The 23,412-nt window shown below is 39.4% G+C and overlaps 1 protein-coding gene and 1 non-coding gene across 2 annotated transcripts; both read left to right on the top strand.

Moving 5' to 3' along the window:
• Nucleotides 1-7,272: 7,272 nt before the first annotated feature.
• LOC133041719 (uncharacterized) lies at nt 7,273-7,956 on the top strand (the record flags this gene model as incomplete). The annotated part of the gene is made up of 1 exon (XM_061122701.1): nt 7,273-7,956. A coding segment is annotated over exon 1 (684 nt), but the record flags the coding sequence as incomplete, so codon positions are not given.
• A 2,799-nt stretch (nt 7,957-10,755) lies between these two features.
• On the top strand, nt 10,756-10,828 carry TRNAC-ACA (transfer RNA cysteine (anticodon ACA)). Its single transcript has one exon. It is a non-coding gene; the product is annotated as a tRNA-Cys (tRNA).
• Nucleotides 10,829-23,412: the final 12,584 nt, after the last annotated feature.

The raw sequence follows: 23,412 nt of genomic DNA, 5'->3' as shown, positions 1-23,412 counted from the left end.
TATGCCAGTGACACACACTCCTTTGACCCTCCAGCAGTGACAAATAAACATATCTCCAGATATTACTAAATGTCCTGGCCATGGGTGAGTGGGGAGCAAAATCACCCCTAGCTGAGAATCTTTGATCTAAAGGTAAGCTCACTCACCTGGCAAACAGTTGGCTTTAGGATAGGTATATGACCACTTTGGGAAAATGAGCTGTAAAGAGAGGTTTGGGCGGGGCCTTCTGGGACAATCTCACTCTTCAGGGAATGCCATCGGAAGTAGCCCCATTTCTCTTCCTGTAGAGAGTATCATGCCCAGATTGGCTACAGCTGATCCTGAAACCTACCTTACCTTTAGACTTCTAAACTACATGAGCCAGTTTCCTTATTGTTCAAGATAGTTTGAGATTGTTCATGAGAGTTCAAGGGCTATCTGGGTTTTGCAGTCAAGAGTCGTCTGGCTGGTGCCAACGTACAAGGTGCTATTGAAACCCAGAGGCAGGATCATGCCACGAAGCTGAGTCAAGAAATAAAAAGGATGTATACTTAACAGCTGATTCACACTGTTGTGTGGCAGAAACCAACACAGATTTATAAAGCAGTAATTCCCCTATTAAAAAAAAAAGAAAAGAAAAAGAAATAAAAAGGAGCTAGACTCAGGAGAACAATCACTGAATGCTTTCACACCACATTTTCTTAGAGACCTACTTTCTTAGCAACTTTCAAATATGCAATGCATTATTATTAACATCACCATATTGTACATTACACCCCCACAACTTACTTATCATGTAACCGGTAGTTTGTACCCTTTGATCCCTTCATCCACCGTCTGTTCTCTGCATCTATAAGCTTGGTGTGCTGCTCTCTGCATCTATAAGCTTGGTATGTTTATTTATTTATTAGATTCTATATGTAAGTGAAATCATACAGTACTTGTCTTTCTCTTCCTGACTGAGTTCACTTAGTATTTGTCCTCAAAGCTCATCCATATTGTCACAAATGGCAAGACTTCATTCTTTTTTACAGCTGAATAATATTTCATTGTGTGTGTATGTGTGTGATATATATTTATTCTCTCTCTCTATATATATATATTCACATTTCCTTCATCCAGTCATCCATCTATGAACACTAAGGTTGTTTCCATATCTTGGCTGTTTTAAACAATGCTACAGTAAACATGAGGGCACATGTATCTTTTCAAGTTAGTGTTTTCATTTTCTTCAGATTAAATACTCAAAAATGGAATTACTGAATGATATGGTAGTTCTATTTTTAATTTTTTGAGGAACTTCCATACCATTTTCCAGAATGGTCACACCAATTTACATTCCCACCAACAGTATACAAGGATTCCCTTTTCTCTCCACATCCTCTCCAACACTTGTTATATATTATCTTTTTTATAGCAGCCATACTAACGCTGGTAGCTCAGGAAGTAAAGAATCTGCCTGTAGTGCAGGAGACCTGAGTTCAATCCCTGGGTTGGAAAGATGCCCTGGAGGAGGGCATGGCTACTCTAGTATTCTTGCCTGGAGGATCCCACGGACAGAGGAGTCTGGTGGGCTACAGTCCATGGGCTTGCAAAGAGACAGACACAACTGGACGACTAACACTAGATACTAAAAGGTGTGAAGTAATATCTCATTGTGATTTTGATGTGTATTTCCCTGGTGATTAGTGATGCTGAGCATTTTTCATGTACCTATTGACCATCTGTATGCATTCTTTGGAAAAACATCTGGTTGTATCTACCAGATGGGGTGCTAATAGTAGTCATCATTATAAGAAAGTTCACCAGTCTGATCCCCATCTGCTTATATGGCCCCCATTATCACATAACTTCTGAGGTTTTCCTTCTTGGGAGCTTCACCTCCATTCCTGAAACCCCTCTCACTGAGAACTCCAATGTCTGTACTAAGAATGCTGCCTCTTAACACCCAAGGTCTCAACACTGGTGTCTCAGCAGTAGAAAAATCCTCCTGAAATGCATGAGATGCAGGTTCAGTCCCTGGGTCGGGAAGATCCCCTGGAGAAGGAATGGCAACCACTCCAGTATTCTTGTCTGAGAAGTCCCATGGACAGAAGAGCCTGGCGAGCTACAGTCCATGGGGTCACAAGAGTCTGACATGACTTTAGAGACTAAACCACCACCACCAACCCTCACAGTCCCCAAATGGTCAGTTGTGATGGCCCACAGTGAAGATAAAAGAACACCTCTCCTAGCCTGAGTCACTGTTGGTTGCCTGGAGGCCAAAGTGGCTTTGTTGGTGCCTTAGCTCATCCATCTCACCCCCTCAAAGACAGAGCTCTGCAAAAACAGCATCTTCAGCTTTTTTCTGCAGCTCTTTCCTGTCGTGACTCTGTTGGATTGGACACAGGCCCCATGCTGCTCTCTTTCTTCTCTCTCTCTTTCTAGAAATGATATCAGCTGCCAGATTTTGACTACTTACTCTGGGCCAGGCATTTATGCTGAGCACCTGACAAGTCACCTAGTTTAATCCTCATAACCACCAGATGGGACAGGGATCCTGATTATACCCATTTTACAAAATAGTCTCTTATAGCTAAAATAGCTTAAGTAATTTTCCCAAAGTTATGCAGTTTATCAGAGTCTGGACTCTGCTAAAATCCTTGCTTAATTAACACATATACCTCTCTCAAGGGGCTTCCCTGGTGACTCAGGCAGTAAAGAATCCTCCTGCAGTTCAGGACAGCTGGGTTCGATCCCTGTGTTGGGAAGATCCCCTGGAGAAGGAAATGGCAACCATTCCAGTATTCTTGCCTGGAGAATCCCATGGACAGAGGAGCCTGGCAGGCTACAGTCCATGGGCTTGCAAAGAGTCAGACATGACTGAGCAACTTTTATTTTTGGCAGCTCTCAAGGTACCAGAGTAACAACCTTCTCTTCAGTCACCACTGGCCGCAATCAAAATCCTCTTAAAAAGGAGCTCCTACAAGTTCGCTTCCCTAGCACCTGGTCTGCAGGTGCACTCAGACATGGTATATATGGTGCTACAATTCATCGTTGGCATGTACTGAGTGCTTACTGTGGATCAGGCACTGTTCTAAACACTTTGCATTATTAATGCATTTCAAAACAACCCTGTAAGTACTATCATTATCCCCTATTTTACAGATGAAAAAAAAAAGTGAAGGTACTGAAGTTTAAGTTTATGCCCGAGGTCACATAGCTAATAAGTGGCAGAGCTGGGACGTGGCAGTCTGGTGACTGAACCCATGCTCTTCACACTCACTGTCGATTACTGAGCATCTACTATGTGCCAAGTCCTGGGCTGGGTCCTCTGCATGCACTGTTTCTAATCTTCACAACATTCCTGCCAGAGAGTTGTGTCTCTAGGTTTCCAACAGAGGCATCTGAGTGTCAGAGAGATTAAGTACACTTGCCTAAGATCCTGGTTCATATGTATCAACATCCAGATCTATCCTGAGCTGTAAAATCATTTGCCTTTTCATGTGCACCTGTCTTCTAAAGCCTCAGTCAGCTCCCTACTCCATCTTCCCAGGACCTCTCAGAGAGTTCTAGATCAGGTCTACATTCTGGGTATAAATAGGAGGAGGGAGAGAAAAGAAGGTGGTGGCGGCCAGCTGCTGCTTCAAACAAAATATATCCACATTTACAAAGGCATGAGGGCTGGTTGCCTAGCAACAACTTTCTGCCTCCCCAACCTGCTCCACTCCATCCTTACCCACCCCACATTACACACATCCCTTGGCCTGCAATGCCCTCTGAGACATCCCCCTTCGAGGCTGCCTTTGTTCATTTCAACCTGATTTGCAGGCAAATGCTTGCAGCTTGCAACTTGCAGGGAGTCCAGGAAACACACAATTTGTATACCAGATGGCCTGAGGGCAGGCAAAACAGAGCTGCCCTCCCTGGGTTCATAGCCCATACCTTGGCACTCACAGGGTATCTGAGGCTGTGGGAAGAAGGTCTCATTTCAGGCTCTTTGTCATATCCCTGAAGGTTTAAAAAAAGAGTTTTGTGTTTCACATATGTCAGGTCCTTTAAATAGTTCTTTGAAATAAAAGTTTGATTGGGATAGAACTAAAGTAGACTGTCTGGATTTTTTTTCATCTTATCTCCCATGTTTGAAGCTAAGAGCCTCTTAAATTTAAACTTATCTTCAGTTCAACCAGTCCAAAAGGCTTTGGGGCTATTTTTGTCCTGGAGTCTTAAAGGGAGGTAGGATAAGGCAGAATACACAGTTCACTGAGCTATTCTTTCAAGCATAAATAAAAAGGGACAACAGTAGCGCAGCCCCCAACAGGCCCAGAAACTTCAGCTTCATGCTGAGAAGGTGATGTTGACCTAAAGACCCAGACTGAAATATCCCCCTCATGGGCTCCAGCCATTCTTGTCATTCTGGGCCCCTTTAACCACAAAATGAACCAAAACATATTAACAATTGTATTTCACAACTGTGTGGGTCTAAAGGCAAATATAATCCAGGCTGGATTCATTACTATACACTATTTTTACTATGTTCTGTTCATCTTCCTTCTGATTTTAAAAAATTAAAGGGCCTCCAAAAGGTTTGTGAGTCCAGGCCCCTGTGCCTGCAGTACCTAATGTTGTGAGCAGACCCGCACACACATGGGTTACTGGAATCGGGGCCCTGTCTCAGTCTGGAAGTTAGAAAAACATGAGGTGTGGTGCCTGCACTCAAAGGGCTTCCAGACTTGCTGGGCAGAAAGACGAAGGCAACAAATACAATCACTGTACCACAGACATTCATCTTGAAAGCCACCAAGAAAATCATCAAGGCCCCTTTCTAGTTTAGTTGCGTGCCCATTTAAATAAATAATGTATTTTAAAACATAGCTGACTGAGAAAAGTCCAGAAAGGTAGAAGGTGGCTCTGGCAAGTATGGTATGATTGGATGTTGGGGATATATAAAAGTCAAGGAAGGTCTCTGGGTTGAGAACTTGAGTGGCCATCTACATAGACAGGAATACAAAAAGAGGAATGGATTGGAAGAGGCAGCAATGAATCTCATGTTGGGCAGGTTGAATTTGAGATGCCTTTGGAGAGTAATACGTGGAGGCCAGGGCTAGTTTACTCCCCACTGGAGTCCTATCTCCCTGCTCATGGATATAGGTGGGGAAAGCTAGTGACTAGTTGCCTGTATAGGTCTGGTGCCCCAGAACAGACATCTGGGCTATAGTTAGACACTGGGTGTTGCAGCAGATGCTGGCCCCTGACATTCACTCTCTACCCAAAGGCTATTTATATGAACATCTGCAACTCCCTGCCTGTTCTGGCTTCAGAAATAGATTTGGCCCATATACAGGACAAGCTGGAATTGCCAAGAGTTAATGCCCCAGAGCAGCCCTCAACAAGTGATGGAAAGGAAGTTGGTAGATCAATAACCCAACTTCTTCAGCCTTCAGTTGGGATGACTCTGCAGTATGGTCTATACAGTTTCTTAGAATTCTCCAGTAGGCTGAGTTTCTAGATATTTGGGTGAAGCTGAAGACACCCTGGTAACACCATTTTTGGGTAAGGGTCTTCTTTGGGTGAAGGGTGGTATAGCCAGCTCCAGGAGCACGTACATCTGGAAACGAAGGGTTGAGAATTTACACTGATAATTAAGAGCTACCATTTGAATACTTATTGGTTACCCACAGAGAGCTTGGCAACTCAAAGACAGCCCATTTCATTTTCAGGTATATCTAATTACTGGAAAGTTCTTTCTCAAAGTGAAATAACATAAGTTTTTGACGTCTACCTTTTGGTTCTACTTTTTTTTTAAGTAAAAGTTTTATTTTAGTGGGAAAAAAGTGTGCAATTCAATAGTTTTTAGTATATTCACAGAGTTTTGCAACCATCACCACCATCAATTTTAAAATATTTTCATCACCCTGAAAGGAAACACTGTATCCTTAACAATCTCTCATCAGTACTCCCTAATCCTTCCAGCCCACCCCTAGTCCTAAACAACCACTAATCTATTTTCAGTCTCTATTTTGTTGTTGTTCAGTGGCTAAGTAAGTCTGACTCTTTGCAACCCCATGGACTGCAGCATGCCAGGCTTCCCTGTCCTTCACTATCTCCTGGTGTTTACTCAGACTCATGTCCAGTGAGTCAGTGATGCCATCCAACCATCTCATCATCTGTCGCCCCCTTCTCCTCCTGCCCTCAACCTTTTCCAGCATCAGAGTCTTTTCCAGTGAGTCAGCTCTTTGCATCGGGTAGCCAAAATATTGGAGCTTCAGCTTCAGCAACAGTCCCTCCAGTGAATATCCAGGGCTGATTTCCTTTAGGATTGACTGGTTTGAGCTCCTTGCAGTCCAAGGGACTCTCAAGAGTCTTCTCTAGCACCACAGTTCAGTTCTTCAGCGCTCAGCACTCTCTATAGTCCAATTCTCACGTCTGTACATGACTACCGGAAAAACTATAGATTTGCCTATTCTGGACTTTTCACATAAATTAGCTCAGATAAAATGTGTTCTTTTTTGAATGGTTTCTCTCACTTAACATAATGTTTTCAAGGTTTACCTATGTTGTTAGCATGTATTAGTGCTGCATTTCTTTTTATTGCCAAATAATATTCCGTGATAGATCAGTCACATATTTAATTTATTCATTCATCAGTCTATGAACATTTGGGCTGTTTCTACTTTTGGATATTCTGAATAAAGAAGTCATGAACATCTGTGTACAAGTTTTTGTGTGGCTATGTTTTAATTTGGGGAGAGAATATATCTAGGAGTGAAAGTGCTGGGGGAGTCACATGGTAACTTTATGTTTATCTTTTTGAGGAACTGACCAACTGTTTTCCAAAGTTATATTCCAATCAGCAGTGTGTGAGGATTCTGCTTTCTCCCCATTCTCACCAGCGATTATTTTTTTATGACCTTTTTATTACAGGAATCAATAGTGGGTATGAAGTGATATCTTGTGGCTTTGATTTGCATTTCCTTATGACCTAAATCAAATCCCTTTGACTATACAGTGGAAGTGAGAAATACATTTAAGGGACTAGATCTGATAGACAGAGTGCCTGACGAACTATGGATGGAGGTTCGTGGCATTGTACAGGAGACAGGGGTCAAGACCATCCCCGTAGAAAAGAAATGCAAAAAGGCAAAATGGTTGTCTGAGGAGGCCTTACAAATAGCTGTGAAAAGAAGCGAAGCCAAAAGCAAAGGAGAAAAGGAAAGATATTCCCATTTGAACGTAGAGTTCCAAAGAATAGCAAGGAGATATAAGAAAGTCTTCTTCAGCGATCAATGCAAAGAAATAGAGGAAAACAACAGAATGGGAAAGACTAGAGATCTCTTCAAGAAAATTAGAGATACCAAGGGAACATTTCATGCAAAGATGGGCTCGATAAAGGACAGAAATGGTATCGACCTAACAGAAGCAGAAGATATTAAGAAGAGGTGGCAAGAATACACAGAAGAACTGTACAAAAAAGATCTTCACGACCCAGATAATCACGATGGGGTGATCACTCACCTAGAGCCACACATCCTGGAATGTGAAGTCAAGTGGGCCTTAGAAAGCATCACTATGAACAAAGCTAGTGGAGGTGATGGAATTCCAGTTGAGCTATTTCAAATCCTGAAAGATGATGTTGTGAAAGTGCTGCACTCAATATGCCAGCAAATTTGGAAAACTCAGCAGTGGCCACAGGACTGGAAAAGGTCAGTTTTCATTCCAATCCCAAAGAAAGGCAATCCCAAAGAATGCCCAAACTACCACACAATTGTGCTCATCTCACACGCTAGTAAAGTAATGCTCAAAATTCTCCAAGCCAGGCTTCAGCAATACGTGAACTGTGAACTTCCAGATGTTCAAGCTGGTTTTAGAAAAAGCAGAGGAACCAGAGATCAAATTGCCAACATCCACTGGATCATCAAAAAAGCAAGAGAGTTCCAGAAAACCATCTATTTCTGCTTTATTGACTATGCCAAAGTCTTTGACTGTGTGGATCACAATAAACTGTGGAAAATTCTTCAAGAAATGGGAATACCAGACCACCTGACCTGCTCCTGAGAAACCTGTATGCAGGTCAGAAAGCAACAATTAGAACTGGACATGGAACAACAGACTGGTTCCAAATCGGAAAAGGAGTACAAGGCTGTATATTGTCACCCTGCTTACTTAACTTATATGCAGAGTACATCATGAGAAACGCTGGGCTGGAAGAAGCACAAGCTGGAATCAAGATTGCCGGGAGAAATATCAATAACCTCACATATGCAGATGACACCACCCTTATGGCAAAAAGTGAAGAGGAACTAAAGAGCCTCTTGATGAAAGTGAAAGAGGAGAGTGAAAAAGTTGGCTTAAAGCTCAACATTCAGAAAACTAAGATCATGGCATCTGGTCCCATCACTTCATGGCAAATAGATAGGGAAACAGTTGAAAGTGTCTTTATTTTTATTTTAGACTTTATTTTTTTGAGCTCCAAAATCACTGCAGATGGTGATTGCAGCCATGAAATTAAAAGACGCTTACTCCTTGGAAGGAAAGTTATGACCAACTTAGATAGCATATGAAAAAGCAGAGACATTACTTTGCCAACAAAGGTCCATCTAGTCAAGGCTATGGTTTTTCCAGTGGTCATGTATGGATGTGAGAGTTGGACTGGGAAGAAAGCTGAGTGCCGAAGAATTGATTCTTTTTCACTGTGGTGTTGGAGAAGACTCTTGAGAGTCCCTTGGACTGCAAGGAGATCCAACCAGTCCATCCTAAAGGAGATCAGTCCTGGGTGTTCATTGGAAGGACTGATGCTGAAGCTGAAACTCCAATACTTTGGCCACCTCATGCGCAGAGTTGACTCATTGGGAAAGACCCTGATGCTGGGAGGGACTGGGGGCAGGAGGAGAAGGGGACGACAAAGGATGAGGTGGCTGGATGGCATCACCGACTTGATGGACATGAGTTTGAGTAAACTCCGGGAGTTGGTGATGGACAGGGAGGCCTGGTGTGCTGCGATTCCTGGGGTCGCAAAGAGTCAGACACGACTGAGCGACTGAACTGAACTGAATGAAAAGTGATGTTGAGAATCTTTCCATATACTTATTGACCATTTGTATATCTTTTTGAAGAATTGTCTGTTCAAATCCTTTGCACATGTTTAATTGGAACATTTGTCTTTATATTATTGAATTTTAAGACTTCTTTATATCTTCTAGATATAGATCCCTTATCAAGTAAGTGATTTGCAAGTATTTTTTTCCCATTCTATGAGTTATCTCTTCACTTTGTTGATTGCCCCCTTTGAAGCAACGAAGTGTTTAATTTTGGTGAAATTCAACTTATTTTTTTCATTTGTTGTTTATTCTTTTGGAGTTGTAAAGAGAGATGATTGTCTAATTCAAGGCTATAAAAATTTACATATACTTCTCACAATTAGATCTATAACTCATTTTGAGTTACTTTTTGTCTATGGTGTAAGATAATGGTCTAACTTTATATATATATCTATATATAGATAGATAGATAGATAGCATATTGATAATCAGTTGTCCTAGTACCATTTCTTAAAAAGACTAACATTTCCCCCACTCAATTGTCCTGGCACTCATGATGAAAATCAGTGGACTGGAAATGTGGAGACTAGACTTTCAGTTCTATTCCACTGGTCTATTCATCTGTTCTTTTGCCAATGTCACATTGTGTTAATTACGGTAGCTCTGTAAGAAGTTTTGAAATGGAGAAGTGTAAGTGCTACAAGTCTGTTTTTTTCAAGATCACTTTGGCCATGCTCATTGACTAGCCCTTGTATTTCCATATGAAGTTTGGAATTCATTTGTTCATATCTTTTATTTATTTTTTTTTTGTTCATATCTTTTAAAAAGTGTTATTTATTTGTTTACTTTTGGCTGTGCTGGGTCTTTGTGGCTATGCAGGCTTTTCTCTAGTTGCAGTAAGTGAGGGCTGCTCTCTAGTTGGCGGGCCTCTCGTTGCAGTGGCTTCTCTTGCTGCGGAGCAGGGGCTCTAGGGCTTGGGGCCTCAGTACTTGTGGCATGTGGGCTCAGTAGTTGTGGCTCCTGAGCTCTAAAGCACAGTCTCAGTAGTTGCGACACACAGGCTTATTTGCTCCACCGCATGTGGGATCTTCCAGACCAGGGATAGAATCTGCGTCTTTTGTACTGGCAGGTGAATTCTTTACCACTGAACCACCAGGGATGCCCTGTTCATATCTTCAAAAATGAAAATCAAAGCAAAACAAAAAAACCACAAGGGCATCTGAGATCTTAGGACTGTGATGAATCTGTAGATCAATTTTGGGAATATTGCCATCTTAAAAGTAAAAAGTCTTCCAATCAATGAACCCAGGATGTCTTTCTATCTATTTAAATCTATACCCCTTTCGTTAAATCTATTCCTAAGTATTTTATCCTTTTTGATGCTATAGTAAGTGGAATTATTTTCTTAATTTTATTTTTTACATTGATCATTGTTACTGTATAGAAATACAATTCAATATAGACATACAATTTGCATATGTATATATATATATCAGAGTTATACCTGCAATATCATTTATTAGTTCTATAGTATTTTTGTGGGTTCCTTGGGTTTTCTATACACACTATTACAACATTGGTAAATAGGGTATTATTTCTTCCTTCCAATGTGAATACTTTTTATTTCCTTTTCTTGTCTAACTACCCTTGCTTAAAACTTCATGTTGAAGAGAAGTGATAAGAATAAACATCCTTGTCTTGCTCTTGATCTTAGAGAAAGTTTTCATCTTTTGCCATTAAGCATAATGTTAGCTGGCCTTCCCTGGTAGCTCAGACGGTAAAGCGTCTGCCTACAATGCAGGAGACCCGGGTTCGATCCCTGGGTCAGGAAGATCCCCTGGAGAAGGAAACAGCAACCCACTCCAGTATTCATGCCTGGAAAATACCATGGACTGAGGAGCCTGGTGGGCTACAGTCCATGAGGTTGCAAAAGTCAGATATGACTGAGAGACTTCACTTCACTTCACTTTATAATGTTAGCTATGAGTGTTGCATAGATATCTTTTTCAGGTTGAAATACTAAATACTACTTCTATTCCGTTTTTGCCATGACATGTGTTGGATTATGTCAAATGCTTTTTCAGCATCTATTGAGATGATCATATAGCTTGTGTCCTTTATTCTATTCATGTAGTCTATGAATTAATTTGTTTTCATGTGTTAAATCAAGCTTACCTTCCTGGGATAGATCCCACTTAGGAATGATCCCTTTTAAGTTGTTGGGTTTGGTTTGCTATTATTGTATTGATGACTTTTACTTTTATATTTATAAGATGTACTGATCTGCTATTTCCTCCCTTCTCTTCTTTCTTTTTCTCTCTTTCTCGTATTGTCTTTGGTTTCCATATCAGTGAAATACTGACCCTCATAGAATGAGTTGAAAGTGTTTCTTTCTCCTCTACTTTTGGAAAGACTGTATAAATGATTCATGTTAAGTATTCTTTAAACCCTTGGTGTAATTTGCCGTTGAAGCTAATTTAGGCCAGGGTTTTCCTTTAAGTTGCTGTTGGGGTTTTTCAGTTGTGTTGTATTGTAGGGTATTTTTGTTGTGTTTTGTTTTATTTTTGAACTAATTCAACCTCTTGCTATAGGTCTATTCAGCTTTTCTAATTCTTTATGAGTTAGTTTTGGTTATTTGTGTCTTTCTGAAAATTTGTGCATCTCATTTAGATTATCTAACTGTTTGATATACAGTTGTTCATTGTATTTCTTTCTAATTCTTTATATTTCTGTAAGGTTGGTAATGATTTTCCCTCTTTCATTTCATTCTCATTTTAGTAATTTAAGTCTTCTCTCTTTTCCCTGCCTTGAACAGTCAAACTAAAGTTTCCTAATTTTCTTGCTCTTTAAAAAAAAAATTTTTTTTTGTTTTATTTTCTGTAATACTTTTCTATTTTATTATTTTCCACTCTATCTTTTTATTTCTTTTCTCTGTTTCCTTTTTTTTTTTTTTTTTTTTCCCCTTCTGTTTCCTTTTGGTTTGGGTTTCTCTTCTTTTTCTAGTTTCCAAGGTGAAAAGATAGAACTTCCCTTGTGGCTCAGTGGTAAGAAATTTCCTGCCAATGCAGGAAACATGGGTTTGATTCCTGGATCCAGAAGATCCCCTGGAGAGGGAAATAGCAACCCACTCCAGTATTCTTGCCTGGGAAATCCCATGGACAGAGGCGCCTGGAGGGCTACAGTCTCTGAGGTCGCAAAGAGTCAGACACAACTTAGCAACTGAACAACAGCAGCAGCAATATAGGGTATTGATTTGAGATCTTCTTTTTTACATTTATTAATTACCCTCTAAATACTACCATAGTTACATCCTTAAGTTTTGGTATGTTGTGTTTTATTTTCATTCACCTCAAAGTATTTTTAAATTCCTTGGTAACTTCTTTTTTTTTTTTTTTAATTTATTTACTTTAAGTGGAGGAAAATTATTTTACAGTATTGTGATGGTTTTTGCCATACATCAGCATGAATCGGCCATGGGTATACATGTGTCCCCCTTCATCTCGAACCCCCAGCCCACCTCCCTCCCCACATTTGACCTTGTGTTTATTTAGGAGTTTGTTGTTTAATTTCCACATATTTAAGAATTTCCCAAATTGCGGTTTACTGCTTTCTAATTTCATCCTATTGTGGATAGAGCACGTACTTTGTATAATGTCAGTCCTTCTACATTTATTATGGCTTGCCTTATGGCTTAGCATATGGTTATCATGGAAAATATCCCATGTGCTCCTGGGAAGAATATGTATTCTGTGTTTTGTTGGATGGTGTGCTCTTTAGAAATCTGTTGAATTTGTTTCAAACCATGCTTATCAGCACTTGGTACTGTCAGACTTTAGAGTTTTTGCCAGTCTGATGATATGATGTAACATCTCAGTGATGCTCTATACATCTGATTCTTCTCTGATCGCTGGTCAGGTTGAACATTTATCTCCTCATATTGTTATTAGTGACTCAGGATTCCTCTTATGGGACACATGCATATCCATTGCCCTTTTTTTCTATCTTTTTATTTCTGACTTGCACTAATTCCATTAAATTCAAACAATATCCTATTTAAATTTAACCAAAAATTTTTATGGTTCCATGTGCAAAATTATTTTTCTCCCATTGCCTAACACTCTCTTCCTCTAGTTGTCAGTGTGCATAGATGTTTAGAATGATATTCCCCAAGCGTTGATCGTGGTCATTCTAGATGATGGAATTTGGTAGATTTTTGTTTATGTTTTATTTCTTATTGTTTTTTATTTTATTTTCTTATGTTTTATGTCCCTAGAGTTTGTATGTTTTTTGTCTTTTTCAGTGAACTTACTGAGATGTAATTATATACCATAAAGTTCACTCATTTCAAGTATATACTTCAATGCATTTTAGCCTATTGACAGAACTGTAAACTATCACAATCTAACTTTAGAACATTTCCATCATCCTAAAAAGAAATCTTGAGCCCATTTATAGCAACTCCCAATTTCCCCCTCCCACTCTGTGCAAACACCAATCTACTTTCTGTCTTTACATATTTTCATTTTTGGACTTCTCATGTAAGTGAAATCATACAATATATAGTATTCTGTGTGTATCTTCTTTCACTGAACATGTTTTTGAGGTTCATTTATGTATGTAGCATGTACTGGTACTGGTACTTTGACTTTCTTTTTTATTTCCAAATAGTACTTCATTGTATGGGTAGATACTGAACTATTTACCTGTTCACAAGTTCTTTAAATTAATATTTCAGGTTTAATGAGGTATACTTGGCAAATAAAATAATATATATTTAAGGTGTACAATATGATGATTTAATATACATATATAGTTTACAAAATGATGGTCACAGGTTAATTAATACATTCATCATCTCACATAGTTGCCTTTTTATAAAAAAAAATCCATTCATCAGTTGATGGACATTAGTTTGTTTCCATTTTTTGAGTACTGTTGCTATGTGTATCTTTGTAAATGATTTTTTGTGTGAAAAGATATTTTTATTTCTCATGGATAAACTCTTAAGAGTCAAATTGCTGGGTTATATAAGTCTATTTTAAGAAACTGTCAAAATGTTTTCTCAAAGTAAGTATACCTTTTTACACTTTCACCAGCAATTTATAAATGTTTAATTTTCTCTGCATTCTTAACAACACTTGTAATTGTCCATCATTTTTATTATACCCATTCTAATGGTTTGAAGTAGTATTTCATAATTACTTTGATTTGCATTTCTTAATGACTAATGATATGGAGTCTTCTCGTGTGATTACTGGATATTGTAAATCTTTTTTTCAGTATGTATTATCTTTACAGCAAAACAAATCTTTAAAAAGATTTTGGTATCTAGCATTGGACATAATCATCCAGATAATATCTGACCAGCATAAAGTACAGTAAGTGTTGATGCCTACGGCTTACCAGTTGCACTTTGACTAACGTAGGCAAAATGTTGGGTAACTTGTGTAGAAGACACATCATATTATAGCCTTAGAGAAAGCCTGCGGTTAATGAAATACCCCAGATCCTATTCTCATTGATTACGGTAGAGCTAGATCTTTCCCACTCTCTATTTGACTAATTGATTTTATTGAGTTTAAATGCTAGAGCTAACATTTATCGTTATATTGAATTTTACCTTGTCATGGTAGATCCAATGTTGCCATGTGTAAAAATAATTTATCTTAAGTCTGTCATCTTACTTTACCTACCTGGCAATTTCATTTTTTATCTCAAAATATCTAAAAGGAGAATTTAACAAATCATTACATTTTTATCTTTTCAGAACCTTCCATAAGCAATACAAAGACTCAGTTACAGTGCATGAAATTTGTTTAAAAAAATAAGTACCCCCAAAATAAAACTAATATAGGAGATTAATAAAAGTCTACATTTTTGTTTTTTATAATCAATACAGGGAAATATCTCTAATATATGAAAAGCTGTTAAGAGTAAGCACTGACGTTCACCTTTGCTTCACAGTAACAGCCACTTTTAATGAATTTATGTTTTTAAAAATAAGATTGATGAGAAAAGAAAGGTATACAATGTCACTGACATGCAAGCATTTCATATATAGGGTATTCTATTATATTTTGAGTCTTTCTGATTTCACTCCTAGAGAGAATTTTTTTTTTTTTTTGAAACACTGTAAGTAATTCATTGTCACTTTATGCACTAATTACTTTACCCATGATTCATTCACATCCCACCTTTTTTTTGAAAAGTCTTTTGGGTCTTCCCAAACCACTCTAATCTTTGACTTCTCTGCACTTCCTATGCAGAACTGAATTCCTCGCTCTCCTAAGTCCAAAGTTTATCCTCCACAGATTATTTTTGCTTTATTTTCTGTGTTTCATGCTCTTCTTCATTTCTCATCTCCTTCCCTTCTCCAGTATCCACTCCGTGCATTTAGTGTATGCCCTTCCAGTCCAACCTGCATATGTATGTTTAGATTAATGTGTATGCATAAAACGCTGTTTATATGTCTATATCTTTAAATTACATAAATAATAGCATACTATGAATCTTTTTTTAAAGAAAAAAAAGAATGTGGACTATTCTTAAAGTCTTTATTGAAATTTTATAATATTGCTTCTGTTTAATGTTTTGACTTTTTGGCTGTGAGGCATGTGGGATCTTACCTCCTGGACCAGGGATCAAAATACCCCCTGCATTGGAAGGTGAAGCCTCAGCCACTGGACTACTGGGGAAGTCCCCATATTGTGCTATAAATCTTATTTTAGTTCTCACTTTAATCTTCCAACATATTTTTGAGATATATCCATGTATTACATGGAAATCCAATATAACACTACTGTCTGTTGTACACTATTCTATCAAATGCACATACAAAGTATACTTACCTGTATTCTTCACGATAGACCCTCAGGTTGCCTCCGAAACACTTGGACCTTTAATACAGCTCAATTTTTTTCCAATTAGGTCCTTTAAATTCTTTATTAGGGTACTACTGAATACTCTTTTTGCTTTTATAGATTATATCATAGACATAATTTTATAAATTAATATTGTATTTTCTATTTATACTCCTGTGGTCTCTTCAAAGTTGTATTTGAGGAGATGCAGCCAATAGCTGAGGGGTGGCTCAGATGTTAAAAAATCTGCCTGCAATGTGTCAGAGACCTGGGTTCAATCCCTGGTTTGGGAAGATCCGCTGGAGAAGGGAATGGCAATCCACTCCAGTATTCTTGCCTGGGAAATCCCATGGACAGAAGAGCCTAGAAGTCTACAGTCCATGGGGTCGCAAAGAGTCAGACACGACTGAGCAACAAGCACTTTCACTTTCAACCTGCTGCTTCATTGGTAACTCGTGGCTCCAGTGAGATCATAATCATCACTGAGATAGCTACTTGCTCATTATATTTCACATTACTTTCCTCAAGATTTAGCTCAGTGCTATCCAGGTCAGGAAGTAACAGTTAGAATTGGACATGGAACAATGGACTGGTTCAAATAGGAAAAGGAGTATGTCAAGGCTGTATATTGTCACCCTGCTTATTTAACTTATATGCAGAGTACCTCATGAGAAACACTGGGCTGGAAGAAGCACAAGCTGGAATCAAGATTGCCAGGAGAAATATCAATAACCTCAGATAAGCAGATGACACCACCCTTATGGCAAAAAGTGAAGAGGAACTAAAGAGCCTCTTGATAAAAGTGAAAGAGGAGAGTGAAAAAGTTGGCTTAAAGCTCAACATTCAGAAAACTAAGATCATGGCATCTGGTCCCATCACTTCATGGCAAATAGATAGGGAAACAGTGAAGCAGTGTCAGACTTTATTTTTTTGAGCTCCAAAATCACTGCAGATGGTGATTGCAGCCATGAAATTAGAAGACGCTTACTCCTTGGAAGGAAAGTTATGACCAACCTAGAAAGCAGAGACATTACTTTGCCAACAAAGGTCCATCTAGTCAAGGCTATGGTTTTTCCAGTGGTCATGTATGGATGTGAGAGTTGGACTGGGAAGAAAGCTGAGTGCCGAAGAATTGATTCTCTTGAACTGTGGTGTTGGAGAAGACTCTTGAGAGTCCCTTGGACTGCAAGGAGATCCAACCAGTCCATCCTAAAGGAGATCAGTCCTGGGTGTTCATTGGAAGGACTGATGCTGAAGCTGAAACTCCAATACTTTGGCCACCTCATGCGCAGAGTTGACTCATTGGGAAAGACCCTGATGCTGGGAGGGACTGGGGGCAGGAGGAGAAGGGGACGACAAAGGATGAGGTGGCTGGATGGCATCACCGACTTGATGGACATGAGTTTGAGTAAACTCCGGGAGTTGGTGATGGACAGGGAGGCCTGGTGTGCTGCGATTCATGGGGTCGCAAAGAGTCAGACACGACTGAGCGACTGAACTAAACTGAATGTATATGCATATAGACAGAAGGACACATTTTCAGTCTCAGGGGCACACTGGGATTGGAATCCAAAAGCTTCACTGTAGTCCTTCCTCTCTCTCTGACTTTGAACTAGTCCTTAATCCCTCTCAGTCTCTTCCTTCTCATTCCTAGCACATGACTAATGAAGTTATTACAAAAATTCAAAGAGGAAATAGATGTAGCTTGCATAGAATATGTAGAGACAATATCTATTCTTTGAATCTAAAGGCAAAAATACTTAAATCAGCTGTAACTGAAAGAAGAGCCATGACAGGAAAGAATTACAAACTCTAAAAACTTTACCAGTGATTAACAATTCCTACCACATTTATGCCAGACAAGGACATCAAAGACAATTTATAATCATATCTCCAGAAACCAAATGCTTTCATCAAAGCTTTTAAAATCTGTGGCTAAAAGGAGAAGCTCCCACGCCATGAAGACCACCACTGGCCCTGGGATTTCAAAAACAGTCCAGGAAACATTAACTCTGAACATCTGGTCTTTGGAGTCTAGGAGGAAGCTGCTGTGGGTGATGAGATACTCTTCTGCAAAGAGATAGCTTGAGCAGAATCTCAAATACCTGTAGTTGTGCTGTGTGTGCTGTGTTTAGTCACTCAGTCATGTCCAGTTCTTTGTGACCCCATGGACTGTAGCCCTCCAGGCTCCTCTGTCCATGGGGATTCTCCAAGTAAGAATATTGGAGTGGGTTGCCGTGCCCTCCTCCAGAGAATCTTCCCAACCCAGGGATCGAACCCAGGTCTCTCACATTTCAGGCAGATTCTTTACCATCTGAGCCGCCAGAGAAGCCAATGAATACTGGGGTAGGTAGCCTATCCCTTCTCTGGGGGATCTTCCCAACCCAGGAATTGAACTGGGGTCTCTTGCATTGTAGGCAGATTTTTTTACTGCCTGAGCTACCAAGGTGATGTTACATGTATTTAAAGCAGAGTTGAAATGAATAAGAATCCCTCTTTTGCTTTGCTATTGTTTATCTTTTCCGTTAGGCTAGAAACCACACAACAACCGGGACTTGGTCTATCTCGTGTGTGTGCTTAGACCAGTGCTATGCGCAGAGTGGACTCTCAATGAACACTTTTTGAGTGAATGAAGGGAGCCCAGATCTATCAGAAAAGGAGCGACAGATCCTTCTTGTTTCCTCGCATCACACTTGGGCATCAGCTGACCTTTGTGGCGGAAGTGGAGTTGCTAGATGGAACTTGCTATAATAAGCAACTACTCACTTAAGTGCTATCTCAAGGAGCACTTTGAATTGATCTGCCTGGAATTCCAGTGTTAAGAAGGATGAACACAGTGGTTGGGGCTGCCCTGACTTAACCCCTTCGTTCCAGTGAATCCACACATTCCTGAGTTTATCTTTCAGATAAACTAAGTAATCTGAAATATAGAGCCCATGGCAATGGTCTTGAATAAATGAGTAATGCAACAAGTTACAAAGTTCTTAAAAGAAACTTTGAATATTTCCTTATCCTCTTGGGTTTTCCCAGCTTTTTTATTCATTGCATATGGTGGGTAACATTGGGGAGGGAGGAGGGTTAATATAAAATAATAATCAGTTGTTCTGTTTTTCCTTTGCTCCTACCCATCTCACTTTATTTTTCAAGAGAAAGAATGAAGAGGATAGGACTGGAAAGGTGGCAGATTTCTAATTAAATCACAATTTTTTTTTTAATGAAATGATAACACTGAAACCTTAAGTCAAACGAGTAGGGGGTATTAAAGATAAAATTACCACTCATAAGTCAATGGAAATGTAGTTAGAGGCAATTATTGCATGTTCTCTGTGTCCTTTGTGAGTGAGATGACCTTTAAAAATAAAATTGTTCTCGATTGTATTTTTTAAATCTTGTTTTCCATGATTCTGAGATTGTTTCCAATTGTTATCTGTATATTTTGTATTTTTTAAAGTGAAAGTATTAGTTGCTCAGTCGTGTCCTACTCTTTGCAACTTCATGGACTGTAGCCTGCCAGGCTCCTCTGTCCATGGGATTTCCCAAGCAAGAATATAAGAGTGAGTTGCCATTTCCTTCTCCACGTATATTTTTTAAATCTTGAAATATACTGTTATAAATAATAGTAACCAAAATTTCTTGGATTATTAACTTTTCCTTATATTTTAAAAATATTCATATTGTATATTTCACCATGAATAAACAAATCATGCCATAAAGTGGAATATTATATAGCCATTAAATAGTATTTTTTAAGGAAACTTTAAGATAAAATGGTAATGTTCATTATGAAATCTATAAAAAAAAAGGATAGAAAACTGCATACAGAGAATGTTCTTCATTTGTGTTTTGTTTAAAATGATTGTGAAGTTATAAGTGATACTATGGTTGAGTTTTATCTTCTTGATTATATAACTATCTCTGTAATTTCCATATTCAGCTCAATAAATGTCACTCTTATAATCAGAAAAAATATTAAAATGCTCAGATAGCTTTTCAATAGAATTTAATTTGTCTCTAAAGTATCTTTAGAGGTAGATAGGGAATAGATATAACTTTTCTATTTTAAAATGGATAAACTGCGAGGTGTCATGAAGTGCCTGCTTCTAATCTCATAACTCATGACAGAGAATTGGAATCTAAAAGAGAAGCCAACCTCTTGGAGTTGTATAAGCTCCAGGGCTGGTCTCTCCTTGGAGCCTCTTGGCGGCTGTTCTCTCAGGGACCAGCTTCCTCACTGCACCTGGAGGAGACCCTGAGGCCAAGGCAAGGCTCTACCTCCCTGCGTCACAGCCATCACCAGCCTTTTGCCAAGGGAAGGGAAAAATCCTTAAATGTATCTCTGGATTACCACAATTTCCAAATAACTGGATCTTCTGGTTGCAATCACCTTAGATACAAATGCTATCATCAGCAAAGGCCACTGTTCCATGTTTTAAATTACTTGTCTAATTTTAGAATCATTGCACTCTTTTTACCTTGAACACCTCTTAAGAACAGGTACTGTAAAAATTCTTTTCCAGAGGCTCCAAGGCAAATTCCTCATACAGAGATATAATACTCATTAACTCATCAACCATCTGCCTTAGGACATTGTACCTTGAGGGCACTAGTTCACATTCAGACAGTAGATGCAATATGCATTGTCTTATTACCATGTGAGAAGACTCATTCACCCCTGTGGGATCTCTAAATTTCCACTTGGAGAAGCAATAAATCTTATGATTTGCTTTTCAAGTGGTTCTTGTTTCTTTTAATTTTTTTTAAGTCCCAAATGACAGCTGTTTCTTTCTTTTTGTCATAGCTCTTGATTAAAAAATAATAATAATTACCTGACCTCACCTATGAAGACTTGGCTTTGGACTTACCTGGTGGTCCAGTGGTTAAGAATCCACCTATCAATGCAGGGGAAACAGGTTCTATCCCTGATCAAGGAAGATTCCACATGCCCAGGGGCAACTAAGCCTATGAGCCACAACTACTGAGCCCACTCACCGTAAGGAATGAAGCCCCACATACTCTAGAGCCTGAGTGCTGCAACTACTGAAGCCCAAGCCCTGGGGCCCATGCTATGCAACAAGTGAAGCCACTGCAATGAGAAGCCTGCGTCCACAACTAGAGAAAGGTCAATAATGAAGACCCAGTACAGTCATAAATACATTTTTTTTAAATGTCTATATATATATTTGGCTTTAACTTGTTACCAGTGAGACCCAGGCACTGATTTGCTTATTTTTTTTAATTTTGTTTGCTAGTTCTAATGCTCAGCCAGGGTTGAGAGCAACTAATTTAACATCTGAATCTTTGCTTCTATGACATATTTAGCATCTCTGATTTATCTGAGGCCAAGTCTTTGGTCAAGAATGTAACATCCAGGACTTCCTTGGTGGTCCAGTTGTTGAGACTCTGTTTCCATTGCAGGGGGCATGGGTTTGATCCCTGGTTGGAGAACTAAGATCCCTCAGGCACACTGTGTGGCTAATAAAAAAAATAAAATTAAATAAAAATACTTTAAAAAAGCAACATCCAATTAAAACACAGATCCCATGGGTAAAATTAGATTTAGAATTTTCCACATGGTTTCCAGAAACATACTGCAGCAACAATCAACTATTTTTGGATATTTTATAGTTATCTAATGCCACTTAGGAGAGGCCTGTTTTCTTAAATCTATAGCTCAGTTTAGAGAGAATGACTTCTTTGCAATAGTGAGTCTTCCCAGTCCATGAACATTATTTATTCTTGCATTTATTTAGGTCTGGTATCAGTCAGGGTTCAATGGAGAGATAAAAACCAGACCAGACTTTGAATGGAAAAATTCTAATATAAAAATTTTTTTACAACTAGTAAAAAGGTGAACATTCAGAATCTTGGATATGCCTCTAGGGGGTACAGAAGGAGCTACTGTAGAAAGGACCTACGACCTCTGGGGCAGAGGAATAGAAAGTGTGAAGATACTTGGAAACTTTTTACTTTTTATTTATTTGTTTATTTTTGGCTGGGCTGGGTCTCTGTTGCTGCGTGCAAGCTTTCTCTAGCTGCGGCAAGTAGTGGCTCACTCTCTAGCTGTGGTGTGTGGACTTCTCATTGCAGTGGCTTCTTTTGTTGAAGAGCATATGCTCTAGGGTGCATAGGCTTCAGCAGTTGTGGCACATGGGCTCAGCAGTTGTGTACAGGTTTAGTCACCCCGTGTCATCCTGGACCAGAGATTGAGCTTGAGTCCCCTGCATTGGCAGGCTGATTCTTTTTTTTTTTCTTTTATTTATTTATTTATTTTTTCAGTGGGTTTTGTCATACATTGATATGAATCAGCCATGGAGTTACATGTATTCCCCATCCCAATCCCCCCTCCCACCTCCCTCTCCACCCGATTCCTCTGGGTCTTCCCAGTGCACCAGGCCCGAGCACTTGTCTCATGCATCCCACCTGGGCTGGTGATCTGTTTCACCATAGATAATATACATGCTGTTCTTTCAAAACATCCCACCCTCATCTTCTCCCACAGAGTTCAAAAGTCTGTTCTGTACTTCTGTGTCTCTTTTTCTGTTTTGCATATAGGGTTGTCGTTACCATCTTTCTAAATTCCATATATATGTGTTAGTATGCTGTAATGTTCTTTATCTTTCTGGCGGCAGGCTGATTCTTAACCACTGGACCACAGGGGAAGCCCAGATGCATGTAAACTTAAAAGAATCCCCTGAAAGGGAATAGAGATTCAGACTTCTTTGGAGGTCTGGCTGCCATAGAAACATGCAGTCCACTAGTGATGGAGAAACAGGAGGGTGTGGACCACAGCTGAGTTGTAGGAAGGAGGCGGCAGTTGCTAGAAGCATGGGCTGAGCAGCTGGTCTCAGGACTTCTGTTAATGGTGGTAGAAGTGGTGGCAATGGGTAACAATCACTCATTTCCAACTTTAGGGTGAAAATGTTCAATATTTCACCAGACTTGTTTTCTTAATGTTTTTAGAGGCTGTAGGCAACACCTAGGGAAAAGCATAATGTAGTTCTCCCCGCAAAAGGCAACATTTTATTACCAGCGGGGTATGATTTATGGTAAGAGGGGCAGCCTTAAAAAGGAAAATGAGGTTACCAAAGAAATCTCTGATCCCTGTGTTGAAAAACGTAGGAACTTTGCCACTAACCGAGAAGCTCTTACCTTGAGGGCACTGGGGCTTATGGGTCCTCCCAGCCCCCCAGCAGAAGGATCTAGAATCAGTACTACACCGCCCACCACCACTATTCCAAAGTGTGGGGATCTGCTTTTCTGTACATTAAACATGATCCAGATTTGGGCAGATGGAGTTTTTCTGATTAGAATTTTCAGAGGAGCCAGGAGAGGCTGCTCTGTGTTAAGGCATGGCTGTGGATAGATGGATGTTGTGGCAGCAGAGAGAGAAACAAGAGTGGGCGAAGGAACGAGGAGATTTGAGACACTGTCCATTTGGCAAGAAAGAGGAGAGTAATGAGACAGTAATGCTTCAGAGGCCATAATATATTACTGATTGTAGATCAATACTGAAAGAGCCGTATCAGACAGAAATTAGTTTTGAAGAGGAAATTGGA

This window comes from Dama dama, chromosome 20 (genome assembly GCF_033118175.1).
Source record: "Dama dama isolate Ldn47 chromosome 20, ASM3311817v1, whole genome shotgun sequence".
NCBI lineage: Eukaryota > Metazoa > Chordata > Mammalia > Artiodactyla > Cervidae > Dama > Dama dama.
This window is presented reverse-complemented; position numbering and strand designations above follow the sequence as displayed.